Source organism: Pteropus medius, unplaced genomic scaffold, assembly GCF_902729225.1.
Source record: "Pteropus medius unplaced genomic scaffold, Ma_sr-lr_union100, whole genome shotgun sequence".
Classification (NCBI taxonomy): domain Eukaryota; kingdom Metazoa; phylum Chordata; class Mammalia; order Chiroptera; family Pteropodidae; genus Pteropus; species Pteropus medius.
In genome coordinates this window covers 3,336,844-3,358,531 of record NW_024349519.1, presented here as the reverse complement: position 1 = coordinate 3,358,531, position 21,688 = coordinate 3,336,844, and the positions used below count along the sequence as shown (strand labels likewise).

General features: G+C 33.0%; 1 protein-coding gene and 3 pseudogenes across 5 annotated transcripts in view; 1 reads left to right on the top strand and 3 right to left on the bottom strand.

The window, feature by feature from the left end:
* Positions 1–21,688, bottom strand: part of SCAF11 (SR-related CTD associated factor 11) — a 65,692-nt gene that overhangs the window by 5,023 nt on the left and 38,981 nt on the right. For all 5 annotated transcript variants that reach the window (XM_039882235.1, XM_039882236.1, XM_039882232.1 and 2 more), the window contains 8 exons: positions 18,693–18,790; positions 16,744–16,802; positions 7,805–7,857; positions 7,538–7,647; positions 6,454–6,555; positions 4,460–4,566; positions 1,073–3,814; positions 162–508 (listed from right to left, as the gene is read on the bottom strand). In XM_039882235.1, coding sequence (XP_039738169.1) covers positions 162–508; positions 1,073–3,814; positions 4,460–4,566; positions 6,454–6,555; positions 7,538–7,647; positions 7,805–7,857; positions 16,744–16,802; positions 18,693–18,790 — 3,618 coding nt within the window. The remainder of the gene's footprint in view (positions 1–161; positions 509–1,072; positions 3,815–4,459; positions 4,567–6,453; positions 6,556–7,537; positions 7,648–7,804; positions 7,858–16,743; positions 16,803–18,692; positions 18,791–21,688) is intronic.
* On the bottom strand, positions 5,050–5,168 carry LOC120618683 (uncharacterized; annotated as a pseudogene).
* LOC120618758 (uncharacterized) lies at positions 9,464–9,582 on the top strand (annotated as a pseudogene).
* Positions 13,230–13,348, bottom strand: LOC120618735 (uncharacterized; annotated as a pseudogene).

The window sequence follows — 21,688 nt, the reverse complement described above, 5'->3', positions numbered from 1 at the left end:
ACTAGTGGGTGGGAAGTTTAGGGTTATGAGAGGTTATGAAGATTTACCATAAACCTAATCAAATAAACAATTGTTTTAGATGCCAGGAAGTCCTTTCCCCCGCTTATACCTAAATGTTTATAATGGCTATGTTGATTAAACTTGAGTTGCTAAAAACATACCTGCAATTGCTTTCCATCTGGTTGTGAAGCAATGTAGTTGACTTGTTGGGATGGTGGGGGAGGGGGTGGCGGTGGTGGTAGTCCCTGAGATACACTGGTAGGAGCAGCCACCTGCATGAGAGGCACTCCTGTATGCAGATGCAAGGGTAGCTGAGGATGAATGTTATATGAACTGCGTTGGATGTTCATTAAAGGAGCATGAACACCCACTGGATATGGGAAGATATTCATAGGCTGGTGTTGTGCATTCATTTGTTGTTGCATTACATTCATTTGTGGTTGCATCATATTTATAGGTAGCTGAGAACCATCACCTTGTTGGTTTGTTTGGTCTTTTAAGTTAGAATCTAACAAAAGAAAAAAGGCTTATGAAAAAAACTGTTACGAATTTCTTTAGACAGAAGCAAAGACCACTGGTTATAGTAAAGTTAAATAGCAATTAATCTCCGATTATTTAGTTTAATCCTGTCATCTCTAAATAATGTGAGTTGATTTTCTAACTAAAAGAAAACTCAACTAAAATTATTTTTAAGTTCACATGATTATATCTGTCATATGAGCAACGAATCAAACAATGATCTAAATAATTCAAGTGCTTACATCTGAAATAAAAGAAACAGAAGTTAAATCCTGCATAGAAACATCCTAAAATTTTCTATTGTAGCAAATTTTATTTAAAATATTAAGGTCTTTGTCAAGCTTTGGGGCAGGAGTGGGATAAAAAAGAAAATAAATATTGATGTGTATATATACATATATATATGTATATAATGTAAAGTGACCTGTAAACAACTGGTATTCAATTTAACATTATAAAACTATAAACCAGGATCATTTCAATTCATACAAATAGGTATTAAATTTATAATCTCTTTCCTCAAATAAAAGTGTTAATAAACAGAATCTGTTACCCTGTTCAGCTGTTTCCTCTTCTTGTCTCATCCATCCAGACTGTGAACCTGAAGAATTTCTCCCTCGTCGTGAGTAATAGTTTTGTACATCTGCTGGTAGAGTCTTTCTCACAGCCCAGCTAGATGCAGATGTCCATCCCGATCTATCTGCCGGTGTATCAAATGAGAACTCTTGCTCACTTTTCCGTTTATAGGGTTGCTGTTCCACAAACTTGAAAGAATCATTCCCTGAACCATTTGAATTCCCTGAGAGGGGTTTTCGGTTTTGCCACCGATTTTCATTTTGATCGGTATAGGCAAAACTACCTCTGTAAGTGCCTCTGCCACGGTTGCCTCTACCACGGTTAGACATCCAACCTGAACCAAAGTTTTTATTCCAAGAATTCCCTGAATTTTCATTTCTGTTTTCTTCCCAATGAGAATCCTTTAACTTTTCTGGATTTCTGGTCCTTGGATCAGGCCCAGAATTTATTTTTTCTGTTACCCAATTGGGACAGTCATTTCTATGTTTGTCAGCAGAATTTGGATCATCAGCATCTGGACTTATGTCATTTTTTTCTTTTCTTGTATTTTCGTTCTGTTTCTCTGGGTCATGCTTTCTGTACCGATCATTTCCTCGTGGACATCTCCAACCATCATTTGTCCACCTTTCCTTCCACCGAGGAGAGTAACTGTCTCTGTCATTTCTACCAAATGATGAACTCTTACTTTTTGTTCTAGATCTTGATGGTGACCTAGAACGAGATCTGGATCTAGACCACCTTCTGGTTCTCCTTTCTCTGTCTCTATCTCGATCTCTTCTTGGCCCATCTCTATCACTTTCTCTTTCTCTGCTCCGGGACCTGGATTTTTCTCTTGGAGAAGAATCTTTTACTCTTGACTGAGATCTTCTGTTCTCTCTAGAAGTGTCTCTTTTTGGGGAGAGTGATTCTGATCTTTTGCCTTCCCTAGCGTTCTCTCTTTTTGGAGATCGAGACTGAGATCGCCTTCTTTCTCTTGTGATATCCTTTTTTGGGGACTGAGAACGGGATTTTCTCCGCCCTCTTGCAGTTTCTTTCTTGGGAGACGGTGATCGAGACTTCTTGCTTTCTTTTCCAGTTTCTCTTTTGGGAGATGGAGACTGAGACCGCTTCTTTTCTCGTGCAGTGTCTTTGTTGGGAGCCCAAGTTGTAGATGGGGAATGAAATCTAGATCTTCGAGTACGAGGCTTTTTGGCTTTATCTATCATATCTACTGGGCCTTCAAAAGGTTGCGATATAGTTTCAACTTTTTCACTTGCAGGATCAGAAGATGGCATATTATTTTGAAAACTGTGCTCCGTGGAATTTTTATTTATTTGTTTAGCATCAGCATTTACAGACAGTTCAATTCTAGATTCATTCTGGTCACTGCAAATTGAATCACATTCCATAGGTATCATTTCATTATTGTCCTCACTGAAATGCTTCTGCATCTGTTCAATGTGTGTGTTAGGCAATTCTGTAGATGTGGGACATTCCACCAGAGATTCAGTCTTTTCTTCTAAAGATTTGCCTAATTTGATGTCAAGATTATTTTTTAATAAATTATTTTCAGAGTCTTGAATATTACTGAAGTTTTCATGCTCTGAAGTATCACATGTTGCAATTATTTCTGCATCTTCAGTTTCAACATGCCCAGGCAATTGAACATCTGAATTCTCAGTAGATGTTCTGTCTGCTGTTTCTATAATTCCTCCTTCAGAAGATTCTAATTTAGGGCTGTCTACAAGCTGTTCTGTTTTCACTGTATAATTTTCATGATCAATAATTTCTACTACAGGATTCTCTACAACCTTTTCTTCATTAATCTCTGTAACTTTTTCTTCATTAACCACTAACTCTACATTCTCGGGTAACTCACTTAGACTTGGTATAGGTTGGTATACTTCAATTTCAGATGCTGAACATGTAAGGAAATCATTTGGAGGATGATCTGTACATGTATCTACCTTTCCCTCTGATTCTGAAGGTCCAGATATTTGGTCTTGATTTTCTAATGGATCATCTCCTTTTTCAGCAATATTTTTAGAAATCTCATTTTTTAAACATAAAACATTAGCCTCTATATCTATATTCTCAACTTTTTGAATTTCTTTCTCCTTTCCAACTAGCACAGGAGGCAGTTGGGTACAAGACTCAGAATATGAAGATTCCACTCTTTCTTCTGTATCATGGTTCTCAGTATGTTCCTCATTTTCTTCTATTTGCTCACTGCAACTTCTCAAACCATTAGCAGACTCACTGTCTACATTTGTCTGCACAGTACAAGTGTTACTACTTTCTGCATCAGATTGGTGCTCTTTCTCTAACACAGGTGGTGTGTCAGATTCTGCTGTTTCTTCATCTACTGAATCACTGGAAGATGATTTTTCAGGAGGAGGTACAGAGCTCCGCAGTTTCTTTTTCAGTAAAGGTGGTTTTTTCCCTCTTCTTACAGACTTCCGTTTTGGAGCTTGTTTTGTTTGCTTTTCTGACTCAGCTGAAGAGGAAACATTTACAGATGGATTACTGTTATCTGGGGCATCACACCCAGACTTATTTGATACAGGTGATCTCTGAGACTGACTGAATGTTTCAGCTCTCGTGGTACGTGTGGATCTCCTTGTAGGAGTTGTTGCTGCAGGTTTTCGTCTTGATCCTCTGGTGTTTGATGTACCAGAAGTTTGCTTCTTCTCTTCCCCTTCTTGAGTATGTGCTAATGCATATCCTTTGCAAGAAGTACCTAATATTTTTTTAAAGTAAAATATAAGTACATATTTCAATAAACAGTTTGATTTCATCTTATTTTAGCATAAAATAGACATCTATAACAGTGAAACAAAGTATACATATGAATCAAATTATGAATAAATGCATAGCTACTAACATCTGAATAATATCAGATATTATCAGCTTTTAATGCTATTGAATGAGTTCTTACAAGATTTGAATCCACGTGGGCAATTTTACAGGGGAAAAAAAAGAAAATACATTTGGTCTGATAACTGCCACTTGCTTTATAAATTAGTATTACCTAGGCAAAAAGCAAGAGAAAACAAGTTATCCACAAATAGATAAAGACTCAAACTATTTGTTTATAATTAACAAGACATGTTACTTCTAAAGATCTACGATTTGGAGACTGAAGCTCTAAACAGAAGGGAGACTTCTAATCAGTTCCTCAAAGACAAGAAGTTATCATTTCTTAAAAGGGATTTTACAGTTGCGACAATTTTAAAATCAAGTCACTGTCCAAATACAGAAATATTTAGGACTCACTACTTATACTTATTTTACAGCTTTTGTTAAATCTCAATTCTTATAAGATTGAAAGAATTTTTTAAAAACGCATAATATAAAAACTAGAAAAACATTTTACAAACTTTACCAAAATTTTCTAAAGATATGGTGCATGTTGGAAAAATAGTTCTTGGCAACACAGAAGAGATGAGAGGAAGGACTTCTGTTGAAATATTCCAGGGTATAAAATCAAATCTGAAAATTCAAAACAAAATAAAGACATTTTTGCTTTAATGGTTTAAAACATTAAACCAGCAATTCAAAATCATTAATTTTCCAAATCTGGGTAAGAACATTAAAATATAGTGTGCTTAAATTATTTTTTGCCCAAATAGCTAAAAATGTAAGTTCAAGGTTACTCATTGTTCAAGGATGGCTACCAATTGGCTGCAAAGAAAAAAACCTTTAAAACATGGTTTTCTGATAAATTGCAAAGGGAAATCGATGGTAACTTAAACATATAATAGTTGTTTCTCTTTTAAAAAATTTAATAAATTTTGTCAAGAATTTTTTAGCTTTTTATTTTTTGCTATTCTAAAAAAATCAACTTTAATAAAATGCACAAATTCTAAGTGTACAGTTTGATTTTTTTTTTTTTTAGGTGAGGCAACCCTTGGTTGACCTCACAGATTGCCAAGAACCTTGTCAGCTTACAATCCCTTATTTTCTATTTTTTAATGCCTACAGCACCTGGTCTTCCTCGGTAGTCTCCCATCTAAGTACTAACCAGGCCCGACCCTGCTTAGCTTCCGAGATCAGACGAAACTGAGCTTGTTCAGGGTAGTGTGGCTGTAGACAGTCTGCTGAATTTTGACCAATGTATATATCTATGCAACCACCGCCCTAATCAAGAAACAGAACATTTCCACAACTCCATGTCCCTTGTACCCCCAACTCCCTTTTTAGGCAACCAAAAAGAAAATTTAGTCAAATTAATCAAGTCATGGTTTTTAAGATATTAGTGAGGTCAAAGGGTAATCAGTCCATGAATAAATAAAAACAACGAATACTGGAAATAGATCTATATTACTACGAAGCATATCAGAGACATCAGTTTTTGTTAGCTTTGTTTTACAGTGTTTACCAAGGCCCCAAACATCAAAATACATTTTTAAAAACCTGATTTCTATTGCTGTATTATATTCTAAAATTCCTCCATCTAAAGATGATGGCTCTTCAAAGTTCCCACTGTTACAGACTTGCTAAGACCTCAAAGTTTCTGCATCCAAACCCAATCCACTCTCAGCTGCTTCTTTTTCTGATTCATAATTGTTCATCAGTTCAGATCTCCTAACAAGAGTACTTTATCCAGTATAAGGTGAGATTCTGGATGAGGGGAAGAGAAACTTGAAAAACAATGTGTGTGTACATGTACGAAAATACATAACTCTAAGAAAAGGTTTCACATTATACATATCTGAATTCCTAATTTTATTTCTATTTGTGTTCCACTGTCATTCCTACAAGTAAGGGCCCTATGGAGAACTATATTTTAGTGATAAAGTTACAACAAGTTACGGGAATAAATACTCAGGCAAGGGCCTTGATTTTTACATAGGAGCTTGATTTAAATATCTATCATGTATCTAGCAATGTGCTAGTAGCTTTAGGACTTAAACTAAGACAGAGCTAGATTATTGAAAATCATGAATGCCAGGGCAGAGTAGGGACTTGATCAAATTAGTTATTTAAAATAACATTTTGGAGAGGAGAAATATCATGATAAAAACAGTGATGCAGCTAACATCACATAGGTAAGACTGGCATGGGAAAAAGAGTAGAGGATGGATGACAGATCTAACTGCTATTACTAATAATGAATATTATCATTTAGGTGTTCTCCTTTTTAAATGAATCAAATACCTACATTTATTAAATAGATAAATTAAAAATTCTTTACTTTTCAAGGAGTTCTTTAAATAGCAACCTTTGTTAGGTATTTGAAACACCAAAGTTTAAGTTGCACAAAACTGTCTCAGAAATGTAACTACTGAATAACTTTGTACCTATATATTAATGATATCCTATGCTTATGTTAGCATTTAAACACTTTAGTAAACATAATTATTATTTTTTTTTTACCTTCCAATTCCAGGTAATGTATTGGGAAACCATGATAATTCCAGTTCCTGTCTCTTCTGACTAATCAATGTACTGATTTCATTGACGTCTATAAATTCTGTACTAAAAGATAAATTTTAGACCTTCATGAGAATCCAAAAATTTAAGTTTAGAGTAACAACTAGATTACATGATGTATAGCAGAAGTTTTCAAAACTAACATTATAAATCACATTTAAAAGAATAAGAACCTTTTTCTATTTAAAGACTTTCAAAATGAACCCCTTCCTTTACTTTACTTTACTTCCTAAAGTAAAATTTTTAGATTACAAATCAAAATTATATTTACCTAATTCATAAATATAATGCTTGAATTTCTATCTTAAGTGATAGAACTTTTTAAAAGTCAATTCAGACCAATATACTTATTATTGAAAGAAAAAAAACAACACTATTTCTATCCCATGAACCAAAGCTGCAGTAAGCAGTTCCAACAGAAATTGCAGGTGTAATAGTTTCCATCGAAACTAAGCAGAGGGCAAAAGAAAAAAAAAGAAGGTATGTTTACTGTAACAAAAAATGGGTACACTTTAGCTTTTCGAAGGTATTTCCTTTGTTGCCTTGCCAACCTCTTAAATTGAATCACACGATTTTAATATGTCTTGTTAGTAAACTGACTGTGATTTTAAAACTCTAATTTAGTCTTCAAATTCCACACATATGTACCTAGTCTCTACCTGCCAGTTACAATGAATTAAAAGATGACTGGATCTACTCTAAAAGCGTTCTGCTTTATTACGTACTACCCCTATAATTTAACAAGTAGCCTACTTCTCTATCACATAAAAAGCTGTGCAAAACAATTTAATTTATTATTAATGAAAACAAAGCCCACTAGCATAGGTACTCATTGTGTAATACAGAGGGTCACAAAATAACAGGTTTTCTCTTTGCTAAAACTAATTTATTTTCCAAAAGAAACAAACAAAAAACAAGGTGGACTTTCACAACGTTTGTTGAGCCTGAGTTCAAATTTCTACTAAAAGTTAATTATAACTAAAACATCAAGTATAAAAAGCATAAATTATAAGTAGAAAATACCAACCAGTAAGCTCTACAGGTAAAAGAAGATTCTCCAGTGTGACTGCTAGGAGAAAACATACTGGAGAAAAAATTTCTGAAGCACTGACTTGTACACTGATTTGATCTTTGAGGCTAGAAAAGTAAAAGGAAGTTAGTGAAATAGCAATTAAAAAAACATCCATAATAGTAGGTTACAGTTATATTTAAATAGTTTGATATACCTAAGGCACTAGAGTTATGCACTAAACAACCACTAAGTATTATCTAAGAAAAAGATTTTTCAACAAACCGTCTTTACTGTTGTATTTTTCTTTCCTCCCATTTCACTGTATTTAGAGTTTCCTGTAGAAAGACACAAAAAGACTTGGTACCTTGTCTTAATTTTTATTTTAAAAGTTCATAAAACCAGTATTGATACTGACATATTGACAAAAGGAAGTTAAAATATGTAGGAAAGTTGCATTTAAAATAACAGTATTTGCATTTACATAATTTTTCCAAATCCTAATTTTATCTTATCCTGTTAAGCCGCAGATACAAGAAAAATGTAAGAGGGCACAACAGAGAAAACTCATACAGCATGCTTAAAGCATGAGTATTAAAATCCTGGTCAACATTCTGATACCCTATGCAAATAAACCACCTTGTAACAAAAAAGTATATACAAGAAGTCATATTATTTAATATCAATAATGCACTCAAGATGTCCTTTTCCAGCTATGACCTAAAAAACAGATACTGTTAACTCACCTCAAGTAGGACATGACCAGGAGATCCGGGGCCATCAGCCCTTGTTGACCATAAATTATCATTTAACCACTGGCACCAATTTCAAGTAAATCCCTTCCTTTCCTCCCCAAAATTTATAATTAGAATTAGGAAAAGTAATAGTGTTGATTAAAACAGCTTTCTGTTAGAGCAATGTTTCTGGATGCATTGCTTACAACTCATTTTTGGCTTTACCTGTCCCATTTGGAAATTTATTTCTATGGATATGTACTTCTGGGTTAAGGAAGATAAAGGAAGGTTTTGTTTACCACAAAAATTATGTTAGCATCTTCATAGATTATGGCTCTTAATTTTTCTTTACAATCAAGCTATGTTATTACTTATTTATACCTATTAATACACCTTGTTGTCTGCAATAAACTGTGGCTAGTACTGTCAATGCTCTCTCTCCTCAGAACTCTGGAAAAAGTATGCAGTGCAAATGATCTTTCAATCTTCAGCCTTGCTTGCCTCACAAAGGGCCTACTGACTTTGTTCAAAATAAATCACCCTAACTAGGAAGCCTGTTTCCTGCTAATGCGAGACCATATGTATCTGGGGTTTCTTCTGTCAGTCCATTGGTAATAGCCTACTTTCTACTTAATAGTGCACTAATTTCCATTTAAATTACTATAAACAGCTGTTTGGCTTTGTGCTTTTATCCATCCTTCACACATGTCCCACCCAGAACTGTTGTTAACAAATGTAATTTCAATGTTGGGGAGAGGGGTGATGACTGAGTTCCAGGAACTATGTTCCTATCCTTTGAAGTTTATTTAAAAGATGATAGATTTTTTAAATTGCTTAAAGAAGCCAGGAATAAAAATGTTTGATAGGTATCCAGCCACTTTCTTAGAAATAATTATTTCCTTAGCTAAAGAGAATTGCTGTGTTATAGATACACAATGTCTTTTATGCCCTGAGTGTGCTGAATTATTTTCATTTTGGTTTCATTCGCTCAATATGTAATGAGTACATACTGTTTACATAGCATTCTTACACTTGGAAGCCTGTCTCAGGAAGCCACCATTTGACAAAATGCTCTCTATGAGAAGAACTGTTAGTCTTCTGCCCAATGCTCAGTATGAAAATCTAGTCCAAAAGCTATTTCACATATTTCTGGGTAATTCTCAGGTAATTACTGAGCAGTTCCAATAACAATCTCAAAAGTGTTCAATACTACTATAGCCATGCCACCCTCAACAAGCCTGATGGCGTCTGATCTCGGAAGCCAAGCAGGGTTGGGCCTGGTTGGTACTTGGATAGGAGACCACCTAGGAAGACCAGGTGCTGTAGGCATAAAAAAATAAATAAATAAAAATAAGGGATTATAAGCTGTCAAGGTCCTTGCAATCTGTGAAGTCAACTAAGGGTTGCCTCGCCCTTCTCTAAGCATAAAAAAAGTGTTCAATACTAGTGGATTTGTCTAAACTGTGGTTTCCTAGAGACTATTTCACAAATCTACATTGCTAATCTATCTGCTCTGGACAGCAGTGATATGCTTTTTCATTTAATATTTATCAAAGTAATGCATACTATAATAAGTCAAACAGCACTTCTAGGCTTATAAAGGAAAACTACAGAAATCCCCACTCTTGATTTTGATCAAAAATCAAGCACTCATCAAATCCTTCAGCTGTTTCTTCTAATATTTACCTCTTCAAAACATGCTTATACTATCCTACCTTGATATTATGGTTACAGATATTTTCTAATTTTTTTTTTTAACTGTAGAAGATACTTGTCTCTTATACCACTGCCTACCCATTTCCTTTGCTGTCTCCACCCTGTTTTTAAAAAATTTATAAACATTTGATATAAACTATATTAAATTATAACTATATAAACACTATTCGCAGCTGAACCATATACTGTATTATGATTATTTTCTTGTACAACTTCTTGCTTTTCAAGGGTTAACAACTGCTTTGTTTTCTTGGTTTCTCTTTTCTTTGTTTTCCTATATTATCTATCAATTTAGCTAGCTCTACGACAAAAGTATAAATCTCCTAATACACACGAACACATCAACTTATTCATCAAGCCTGTTTCCCTCTCTCTTGGAAATACTCTTATTTTATCCTGCTCCAGTCTGAACAGGTAGCTCTCTAAAAGCTGCCGTTTGACTGTCATTCTGGGACTGTCCCCTTATCATCATTTTGACAATCTCTGTTAATCTTTTTCCTGGGTCAGAACTTATTTTCTGAATCTCATATTGTTCCTTCATTTACTTTCTCATTTAGTGAAGCATATACATCCTCCAGTAGAATTGAGAAAAGATATAGGAGAATAAATTTTTGAGCTCTCACGTGTTTGAGAACATGTCTTTATTCTGCCTTAGGACTCGAATGGTAGTTTGGCAGGGCACAGAATTTTCTAGATTAGAAATTATTTCCCCAGAATTTTCAAGGCATTACTCCATAGCTCCATCTGTTGTTGGTAACATTCTTTTATACATGGTCTGTTTTTTCTCTCTAGCAGCTCTTAATATATTTGTATCTGCAGAGTTCTATAATTTTATGAAGCACTAAGTGTAGTTCTTTCCTCATTTACTAGGTATTAGATTTATCTGGATAGTCACACCCTACTAGTCTATGAAATTTTCCTTCGTAGTACTTTACTGGATAACTCTCTGCCTTTCGCTTTATTTTTCCTTTCTGAAATTTTATTATTCAGTACAGAATCTCATAGACTAATACCCTGTCATCTCTTTGACTTTTCATCCCACTCTCTGAGATTTCTTAGCTTATAGTCTATTCTTGTTGAATTTTTAAAATTTCTGCTATAATATTTTTAATTTCCAAAAGTTTCCTTTTTCAGTCTTTTCTTGTTTCATTCATAAAATATCCCTCCTCTTACCTCTGAGGATATTAATTTTTAAGTTGTTCCCTGTTTCCCAGCACTGGGTTTGTTCTATCAGGTTCCTTTTGTCTCTATTTTGATGTCTATTACATTGGACCACAGTTTCCCTCAACTATCTGGTGATCCTTGATTGTTTGTGGGACACTAAAATACTGATTGAAAATGGTGTGGATGGGTGGTCACAGCCTTTCAACTAATGGGATGCACTGTAGGGTGATCAAGCAGAGATCTGGCTATTTTATTCAGAGACTCCGTAATGTAACTCCAAGTTTTTTCTCTTGGGCAAGACAGTATCCCAGAAGATGCCTCCTCCTACCTCCTACTTTGGGAACAAGCAAGACTGCTAGTGCTTTGAAAAATAACCACAGATAGAGATTTAGAGGCCTCCACATTTTACTTAATTTCCTTCTCTTTATTCTGTTGTCTCCTCTACTCTCATCTGTGCTAGAGTTTAATCTGGTTCAACCACTCATTGTAGAGTAAGCCTCTTAGACTCCTTCCCCTCCTCTGTTCAGCCAGGAATTTACAGGATACACTGCTCCTTTAAATTTTTTAAATCCATTCTGGGTTTTTCTTGGCACCACCCCACATACCTGCCTTCAAAGATATTGGAGGCCTCTAGACCCAAGATGTCTAAGGTTCTATGGTATGTGAAGTGATCTGATTCTTAACCCCATTCTCCCCACGAAAGGTTTAGGTTTCAGATTTCTTCTAAGATAGTTTACCATTCACCTTATACAATCATTTTCAAGCTTCCATTTAGTGAACATTTCTTATCTGCTGTCTCTTCTCTCCAGTTCTTTTAAAATTTTTCTTTTTATCCATTTACTGTCATTATAGTAGGGTTCTGGGAGGGATTAGAGAATTAAAGAGGTGCTCAAACTGAAAGCCTGTCTTTTTGTTTAAATTCAGCATATCTCAAACTTGTTTCATGAAACACTAATCTCAAAAAATGTTTCATAAAAATATCTTTTTCTACAATACAAACCAGTATAATAAAGGCTCTGAGCTTAGCGCCCAGTGCTTGGTAGCACCCAATTAAAATTTGATTGATTCCAAAATTAATAAAGCCATAATTAAATGGATCTAGCATGTATTTCAAGAAGTACTCCATTAAGAAATGCCTGAAAAGATACTTTTTATAAAGTACATCAATTATAAACTATTAGCCAGAATTAATGTCCATTCCAAGAATAAAAGGTTAAAATTTTTAAAAGTAGTAAATTCAGTTATCTAGTATAACTAAAAAATGAAAGTGATATTTCCTTAATAGATCTTCCAAAAGGTATGCTAACCTTTTACAATTTTCAAGTGAGCCAACATCATCTTCATTAAATAAAAGTATGAAATTAAACAATTTATATAATTTTCCTAGAGTCACAGATGATTTAATGGAAAAACCAGTACAAAACCCAAGGGGCCTACTTCCAATAAAATTGTCTACTAGGACTACTAACTTTTAACTAATGTTATATTAATATTTTCCAATCCAGATAAAAAGTTCACAATGTCATTAATTTATATATAACATAAAAATAACTTCAGGTAGAAAGTCATATATAAATGTTCAAAGAACAGCCTCTTCCTGCTTCAAAAAACTTGAAGAAATTAAAGAAGCTAAAACTGGGTTCTTCTAAAACTTAACCATGCAATTCTAGGTTAAGAGACAGACAACACTTCCTCAAGAAGTTCTTTTATAAAAAGAAATTTAAATTATCTCTAGGACATTACGGTTCCTGTCTGTGTAACTAGGTAAATCTAAAGATGTATTTAATTTGCACAACTTCTCACTACCTACCTCCACCTTAATTTAACTGTCTCTTATTTCTTGTTTAGTCATCGAATGCCTACATTTAAGGATCCAAGGTTCCATCTCTCTTGCATGATAGGCTCATTACTGTCCCTGAACTCTAAGACAATTACAAGTAACATAGATATTCTTAGTCATCGTCTTCTTCCTCTTCCTCTTCTTCTTCCTCTTCCTCTTCTTCTTCTTTTTTTTTTTTAGGCAAGGCAACCCTTGGTTAACCTCACAGATTGTAAGGATCTTGTCAGCTTACAATCCCTTATTTTTTATTTTTTTACACCTACAGCACTCGGTCTTCCTAGGGGGTGTCCCATCCAAGTACCAACCAGGCCCGACCCTGCTTAGTTTCCGAGATCAGACAGTATCAGGCTTGTTCAGTGTGGTATGGCCGTAGTTTCTTAGTCTTCTAAAGAGGTCATTTGTTAATAATATCTAAGAAACCTCAGAAGAAATTTAAAAATTAAAGGTTAAAATTCTGTAAGGTTCTATTCTTCTAGCTATGGTTCATGAACTTTAGCCTGTTAAAAAAAGACTGACACCTATCACATTTCTAAATGTAAGGCAAAATAATCAAGGTTAATTGGTTTATGAAGTAGGGAGCAGATATTATACTATCAATAATAGAGTTAATTTTATATTAAAAATTATTTTTTGGCTCAAAAGTGCATCTAAACAGGAGCCACCAGAATAAGGCAATAATTTGAGTTATAAAAGTTGCAAAGAACCATAAAGTGAGAGGATTAAGGTGGGTAACATTAACAATATCATGCTTTAGTATTATTCTGTAGTGAGAAGAGGCATTGGATATAGAGCCAGAACACTGGATCAAATTGTGGCTGCTCCAATTGTTAGCTGAGTAATCTTAGCCAAGATATTTAGCCTATTAAAATTTTTTTTAAGTTTATGATTATGAACGATTTTGAACATTCCATAAAGTACAAAAGTTACACCTACAGAGTAGGTTTAATGTTACCATTTGGCCATTTTTACTTTATATTAATCTCTTTGTCTCCTTCCTTGACTAGAGGAAATAACTTTCTTGAAACTGGTGGCATCCAAGTTTGTTTACTGTTTATTACATCTATTGATTAGTTACTTTTTATTATTAGGGAGTTGTAGCCAAGGGCAATCAAAAAACAAGTACTTAATAACCATTAACATTTTGTATAATAAACTGGAAAATGTCTCACAGAAAACACAATTACCGCCCACAAGAAACTTAAAACCTTAGTAGAAAAAAACACAAAATGAGACAACATACTGTATTTCACTGAAGTTAACTGTAAGTCCTTGAATTAGGTTATGTACCACTATGGAAGGAAAATAGCCTATTAAATTCTAATAGTACACGTCTTTTAATTACAGAAAATTCAAATACAAAAGTAGAGAGCATAGCAAAATGAAACCCTGTACTACCCATATCCCAACCTTCACAATTATTAATTCATGTCCAATGTTAATTTATCTACTACCTTCTCAAGATCTTTTTAAAACAAATTCTGGAGATCATATCATTTAATGCATAAATATTTCAGTGTATAACTAACTCTACGAGGTAAGTGCTCCTTGGAGAAAAAAATCCTTACTACCATATCATAAGTAAAAAAAAAATTAAAAAAACTCCAATAATTCCTTAATATCAAATACCCAATGTTCAATTTTCCTAATTGTCCATAAAGTTATATTTTTTACCTTCTTTTTACAACATGTTAGAATATGGATCCAAATAAACTGAACTAAATAAAATTAGTTTATAAAATGCTGTTATTCAAATTCTATAATTCCATCTTCAATTATTTGCTGAAATACTTCTAAAAAATTTAACTCTCCTTTATTATCTATTCGATTATCCTGACGCATAGTTTATTTAGGAAAGGCAAGATAGATGTTTGGATCTTTCCTTTCATAAATAAACATCATTTAATCTTTTTCGGCAATAAATATTATATCTGATCCTAGAGTTCCCAAGCAAATGTACCTGTTTTCAAAATTAGTTAACTTTCTAGCATCTTCCAAAATGGACCAATTAGTTTTTATGTTTATTTAAACCTGAGTAATTTTCATTAAACATTCATAAACAGAAGCTAATTATTTCATCAGGTAAATAACCTATTTTGATGTATTAAACTCCCCAAGTAAAAAGCAATATCATAGAAAAACTAACTAAATGGATAATAAATAAGTACCCAGTACCCCTCAAATGAATCCAAACTCATTCAGTTAAGACATTTCCACATAATTACCTAGTTATTAGTACTCTTATATCATCTACTCATAAAGTATAATGAGTATTTCTGCCTATCCTAACCAAACGAATGACTTCAGGCATCTTCACTTAAGTAGACAAGACATTACGTTACAGGCCTTTGACAATGTTAACCTGCTAGCAGGAATAATTTCTTTTTAAGAATTATAATTTAAAATTAGGTATTCAATATTAAATTAGTTTAGGATAGCCATTAAAAACCTGTTTAGTATTTCATATTCTGAATAGTAAAATAAATTATCAAATCCAAATAAATCAGATTCTCATAAATGGTCTTCACTACACTGAAGCACTTTAGGTTTAAGATTTGCCTATGTTTCTCAAGATATTCACTTAAAGAAAATTACAGAAGTCTTAAAATGAAGATTAACATAGTGACAAGTGGGCCAAATTATCTACAGGAAATCTAGTTAACATCATTTAATTTTCCTCTGCAATAAATATTATATCTGACCCTAGAGTTACCAAGCAAAGTCTATCCATAAAAAAAGTATGCTAATCTACAGCAATGTCTTAGAAAAATAAAGTTTGATATCTAAAGTTCTTTAAAAAAAAATAAAAATGCTCATCTAATCATGAGCAATCCTTTTAGTGCAATTTCACTTTAATAGTACATTATCAAAGAAAGAATATTAATCTGTAAATCTAGGGATCTATAAACCTAAGAAGATCATGTTAATTCCAATCAGAAAAAAAAAACCTAACAACCAAACTTAGTATTCATAATTTATAAAAAAAATGAAACTGATTATCACTTACTTTCAAGAACAATGAATTCATTGTTTCTATCTATAAAGAGAAATTCATTGTAACCTAGCCTGGAAATTAAATGCTTACAAACAGTTCATAGTAAGTTGTTCTTTAGAATAGAATAAACAGCCTGAGCTCCCAGGAGGAGTTACAAAACACTACTGTGCCATTTTTCTCAGGCCCTGCCACAAACATTTCCTGTATAGAACTATGTACTAGATAAGAACAAAAGACGGGAATATTTAACTGTTCACATAGATAAATATGTAGGAGGTGCTTTATTTCCAAAGTTTCAAATTAGAAGTATGATTAGAGGCCAAACCACAACTTCCTCTGGGAACTGTGAATTAACTTCTCAGTCACAGACTTCCCTTGCTACAGCTTACAGTTACTGGTCCACAAGGTATTTTATCCCATCTCCCCTAAAATCTTCTGCACTAAATGGAATAAGACCACAATGTAGGTTGCTAACCACCAAGTAGTTGAAATGGAATAAGACCACAATGTAGGTTGCTAACCACCAAGACGTATTTTCTTCTTCACTCACTCACTCACTCACTCACTCGTTCTCCTCTTCTTTTCCTCCAAGCTGAGCATAAAAACAAAAAGTGCAGGGAACAGCACAAATAACTCCATGAAAGCAGTTAATGTAGGACTGAGCACAATGTAAAGAGCTCAGCATGACTGTTTTCCAAACCAAAATGTTACTAAGAATTTTGGCACAAACATTAAAGTCAACAAAAAAAGCAGAGAACAAAAGTAAAAAGGCACTTACTATGTATCTTCAAGTCATAAAGCTTTGCCCTTAACAGATCTTCTCCTATGACTTTTTTTCTGTAAACATCAAAAAATAGGTGAGATAATTAAGCGAAAATCGTCATTTTGCCCATTTATTTTCAATTCACTACCCACCAAAATAAAATCTATTAGGCACTGAGTTTTAAATTCTAGCAAAGCAAGCATGACCAGTTGCCCCTCCCCACTCTTAATGACTTACAATGGAGGGTTCACTACCACGAAACAAAATACCTACCACTGCAATCCTTTTCTCTAGAACTGGTAGGATATATCAGAAAGAAAGGAGGTCAGGGTTTCACTACTTCAGAAGAGAGAGGAAACACTGAATGGATATTGTCAAAGTGCTGGAGAAACTATTCAGCCATATGCAGTAAACATAAGACTGAATAAGAGAAATGCCAAAAATATCCAAAAGACTTCAAAAAGAACGTACTATAAATATCCAATAGCCGGCAGGTTTTGCACCTTGGGAGAAATCACTAAGGGTCTGACTTGGGACAAAACCAAATTATTATTTTTTATGTTATTTCCGTATACCATCCCCCTACCATAAATCCCTAAAAAAAAAAAAGCAATTAAATCTGTGGATTACCTCAGCAATGTTAGACCCACTGAATGAACTTGGTATATAAACTCTCAAGCAAGAGCCAAGAGAACTGGGGTAATTCTAAGAAAGCACAAAAATACATATACATGACATGGTCACAGTCAGTGACAGAAGCTACATTAAGTATGAAGATGGCAAAAGGGATTTCTTCATTATGCCATGTGCTACTATCATGTAAACATAATTGCATGAATCAAAGCTAAGATAGTTAAAAGCAAATGTAAATAAAATTTGCTCTAATGCAGTTAATTTAGGTTTGTGGGTGGGCTCTTATAGTGGGTGTTTCATGAATCCCTTAAAAATCATATACAAAGTTGTCTGTAAATATGTTTTATAACATGTTTTTCTGGAAGAAGGTGTCTACAGCTTTTTTTAGATTCTCAAAGAAGTCTATAACTTCCCAAAAGTGAAGATAAAAAGAACTACAGTGTTTTAAATCATTGGCATGATTCAATAAATTTCAAGAACTATTGTCAACTATTTGGTAACTAAATAAATTTACTCTTTTAAGAAATTAGTATTCTGATAAAATGTCCTAATGAGTTATAGATTTAATTATGAATCTGACAATATATTGACTTAAGAATACAACTTTTGGACAGCTGTAAATATATTTCAGATCAAAATGGGCTTAAATTTTAAATGTACTAGTACTAGTTAAATATTAATAATAAATTAATTTCCAGTATATTACTAACTCAAATTAGTTAGAAAAATGTTAAAACCTGTTAAACTCAAGTACTGAGCACTGCATTTCTAATTGTTTTAATAAGAGCAATTAAAGAAATGAATCTAAACATGTTTAAAGATTTTTTAAACAAATATTTGTTATAGTTGGTAACAAGTGTGGGCTGTAATACAAAGAAGCAAAATAAGAAAGATAATAGTTTGAATTATAACTGTCTCATGAAGAATGGTGAGCTATATTATTTGTTTTTTCCTACTTTTTGTCCAGTGATGCTCAAAATGTAGTCTGTGTGCTGTGCTTACCTGTTATTATTGGTTTGTGATACATACAAAAATGAGTAAGCATTCAGAAAAATTTACAGAAATTTTACACTGCTCTAAAATTTTTATTTTACAAATATATCAATCTAAAACTGATCCTACGCCCCAAAAAACTCTAAAAAAAAAAAACAATAGAACTCAAATTATATTCTCAGATTTCAGCTGATCCTTCCTTAAATTATCAAGTATGTGCTTTAAAAGAAGTAATTAAAATACATTTAAACCTGACATTTTTTTAAAAAGTACTCATTTCTTTTACTACACATTTGGTTCTACACATTTGGATTCCAATTCTAAAGTTCATCACTAACCTCACACAGCTTTTAGAATGTTCATGACAGGAGAGCTGTTTCTTGAAAGAATTTTCATTTTTCTTATGTTTTGTTTCTCTCAACTGTCTTACTTGAACCTAGGAGAAAAGTAAAATCACCCATTTAGAGTGATAGTCTAGCATCACAAATGATAACCTATCAATTATCCCCTGAAAAGATAAAAAATTAAAGAAACACAATTATCTGAATAAAAGTGTAGCCCAAACACATATGCTTATTCATTCAAGCATGCTAAACCATATATTTAAAACAAACTCTGGGGAAACAAAATAGTGAGATAGGCCTGTAAACAGACTAAGTGCTCATATCAGATATATGAGCACAAATCTGCATATACATTAATGACTGAGAAACTAATTCTGGAGACTTTAATGAGCAGATAATTTATAAGGTGGTCTTAAAGAATGAGTTAGAATTTGTCTAAGAAAAAATACTCTAAATTAAGGAAAAAGTACAAAAGCCAGTGCAGATGGGGAAGATTAGTAGAATATGAAGTTGATGTTAACTATTTGGACGAGATTATAAAGGGCCTCAAATTAAGAAAATAATTCTATAGGAATCAGAGAATATATGACGTTTTTAAATCAAGTGAATGAGATGATCGAATTTATTTTTTAGGATAACTTTGGTGGTGATGTGAAGAATGAGGAGAGACTATAAAAGCCAGGAAAACAGAAGAAAGCTCTTACAGTATGTAGTCTAGATCTACACTGTCTGATAGTCACTAGCCACACATGGGTATTGAACACTTGAAATATGGCTCGTCTGAATTGGATATACTGTAAGGACTGAGCACAATGTAAAGAGCTCAGCATGACTATGTAAAAAGACTTAGAACAATAACAAAAAAGATAAACTCTCAATAGTTCTTTAAAAATAATACGTTTTGAAATAATACATGTTAGCTTAAATTATATTATAAAAATCTGTTTTAACTGTTTCTTTTTACTCTTAATATGGCTACTAAAAGTTTTAAATCATAGAGTGGCTTATAGTATTATTTCTATAGGCAGAACCGGTCTAGATGATAGCACAAGGGCCTACAAAGAGTTAATAGCAGAAGAATGAAGAAGGAACAAATTTAGGCACATTGAGCAGACAAAGAGGCATTGATTGGGTGTAGAAAGAAAAAAATGGAAAACTCCTAGAAGATTTTTCGATTTGTTAATGTTTAGATTCCTTTGGTATTATGGATGGAGATGTCCAAAATGTGGCTGAAAATGCAAATCTGGTTCTAAGGAAAAAGATCTAGGCTAGTGACAGAATTTTAGAAGCCATACAAAATATAGACAGCATTAAAAGCTACTGAAGTAGTTGAGAAGCCTTAGGGGGAAAGTAATACCAAGAGAATTGAAAAGACGATCTTATGAGGAGCCCCAATGATTTAAGAAAAGGTAAAGAGGCAGGGAGATGGCAAAGAAGATTGTAAAAGGTCAAATAAGTAAAATGTAACACACACACACACACATGTACATTATATACAGTAAAATGTAACACATACATACATACATACAAAGAATACATACCCATAAGAGAAGTATGTCCTGGAAGCCAAGGGAAATAAAGGTACTCGACAGCATTACATGCAGAAACCATAGGACTGGCCAGTCAGATTATTCTGGCTTAATGAGGGCAGTTTTAGTAAAAGAAAATGATGGAAGTGACAGGCTCAATGGAACTAAGAATTGACAGAAAATGGAGTAAGCAAGTGTAGATGTCTCATTCAAGTTTAGTTGTAAAAGGAAAAGGATAATAAAGTGAAGATTCAAAAGAAGCAAAGGTCAAAGGAAGATATTTTGAGTATACGGATAACATCACATAAAAGAAGTACCTTTTAAGTTTGACAAAATTAGATTAACAGTGTACCGAACTTTTAAGTACAAACTCTATTAAATAAAACAAATTTTTATTCCAGCAATGGAACAAAGTTTCACATGAAACAACAGAAAAATGTCTGGAAGTTAATACATGCAAATGAATCTTTAGCAAAAAACATATATAGTCTAGAAAAATATGGAACATGTCTTTCAGAAAAGTCATGCTTTAATTTTGATTATAATATACGCATTTATATCTTTTCTCCAAAATATATGCTAATTTGCATAGATGTCCAGTTATACAATTATAAGCAGCAAAATAATTTTTCATGTCATTTTATTTGAATTGCCATCTTATTTGTACATCTGTTAAAAATATATCAAGACAAATTATAAATACCTATAATGAGAACATCTAATGCTTAAATAGTTGTATACTGCTTTCATGTCCCTTTCTACTCACACAGACAGCAAACAAGCTGTCATGAACTTATAGTGCTAACTGGGAAGTTTGTTTTTTCCATCAATGGCATCATATATGTATGTATTAAGTATTCTTATTTTTAGCTATATATCATTTGTGACTTGTAAGAGATACCCCAAGAAATCTCTTTCTCATACATTTTACTTAACTATTTACTCTTCTATTTTCACTTTTTACTCATTAACTCAGGAATATGTTTCTATTTCTTTTTTCTTCTTTTATCTGTAAGCCAAAAGTAAATGTGAATACAAATCATAATCATGGTTAATAATAATTAACAAAAATGAGGTATGTATAGTGTGTGCATCTATAGTGTAATTATAATTATAGTGTAATTAGAATTAAACATTACAATAAAACTATACTTTTAATTAAAGAATAAAATCGTCTGTCCATTCTAACTTTGAAACTGTAAGAAGTCCCGCTCAAGATCTACACAAACCCCCTTATCTTTCTCCAATTAAACTCATTCTCTTTCAAGCACCAGAATTTAAGAACAAAGATACTATTTTATATTTAATTTTGTTGGCTTAATCTTCTCAACATTATGTTTTTTTTTTTTAATAAAAACACACTTTTCAGGTATTTTGGACTTAAGTTTTTGTGAGGGTTAGTCTTTGATCTACTACTCCATTTCAAACATTTTTTAAATAGAAAAATATATTCAAAACACT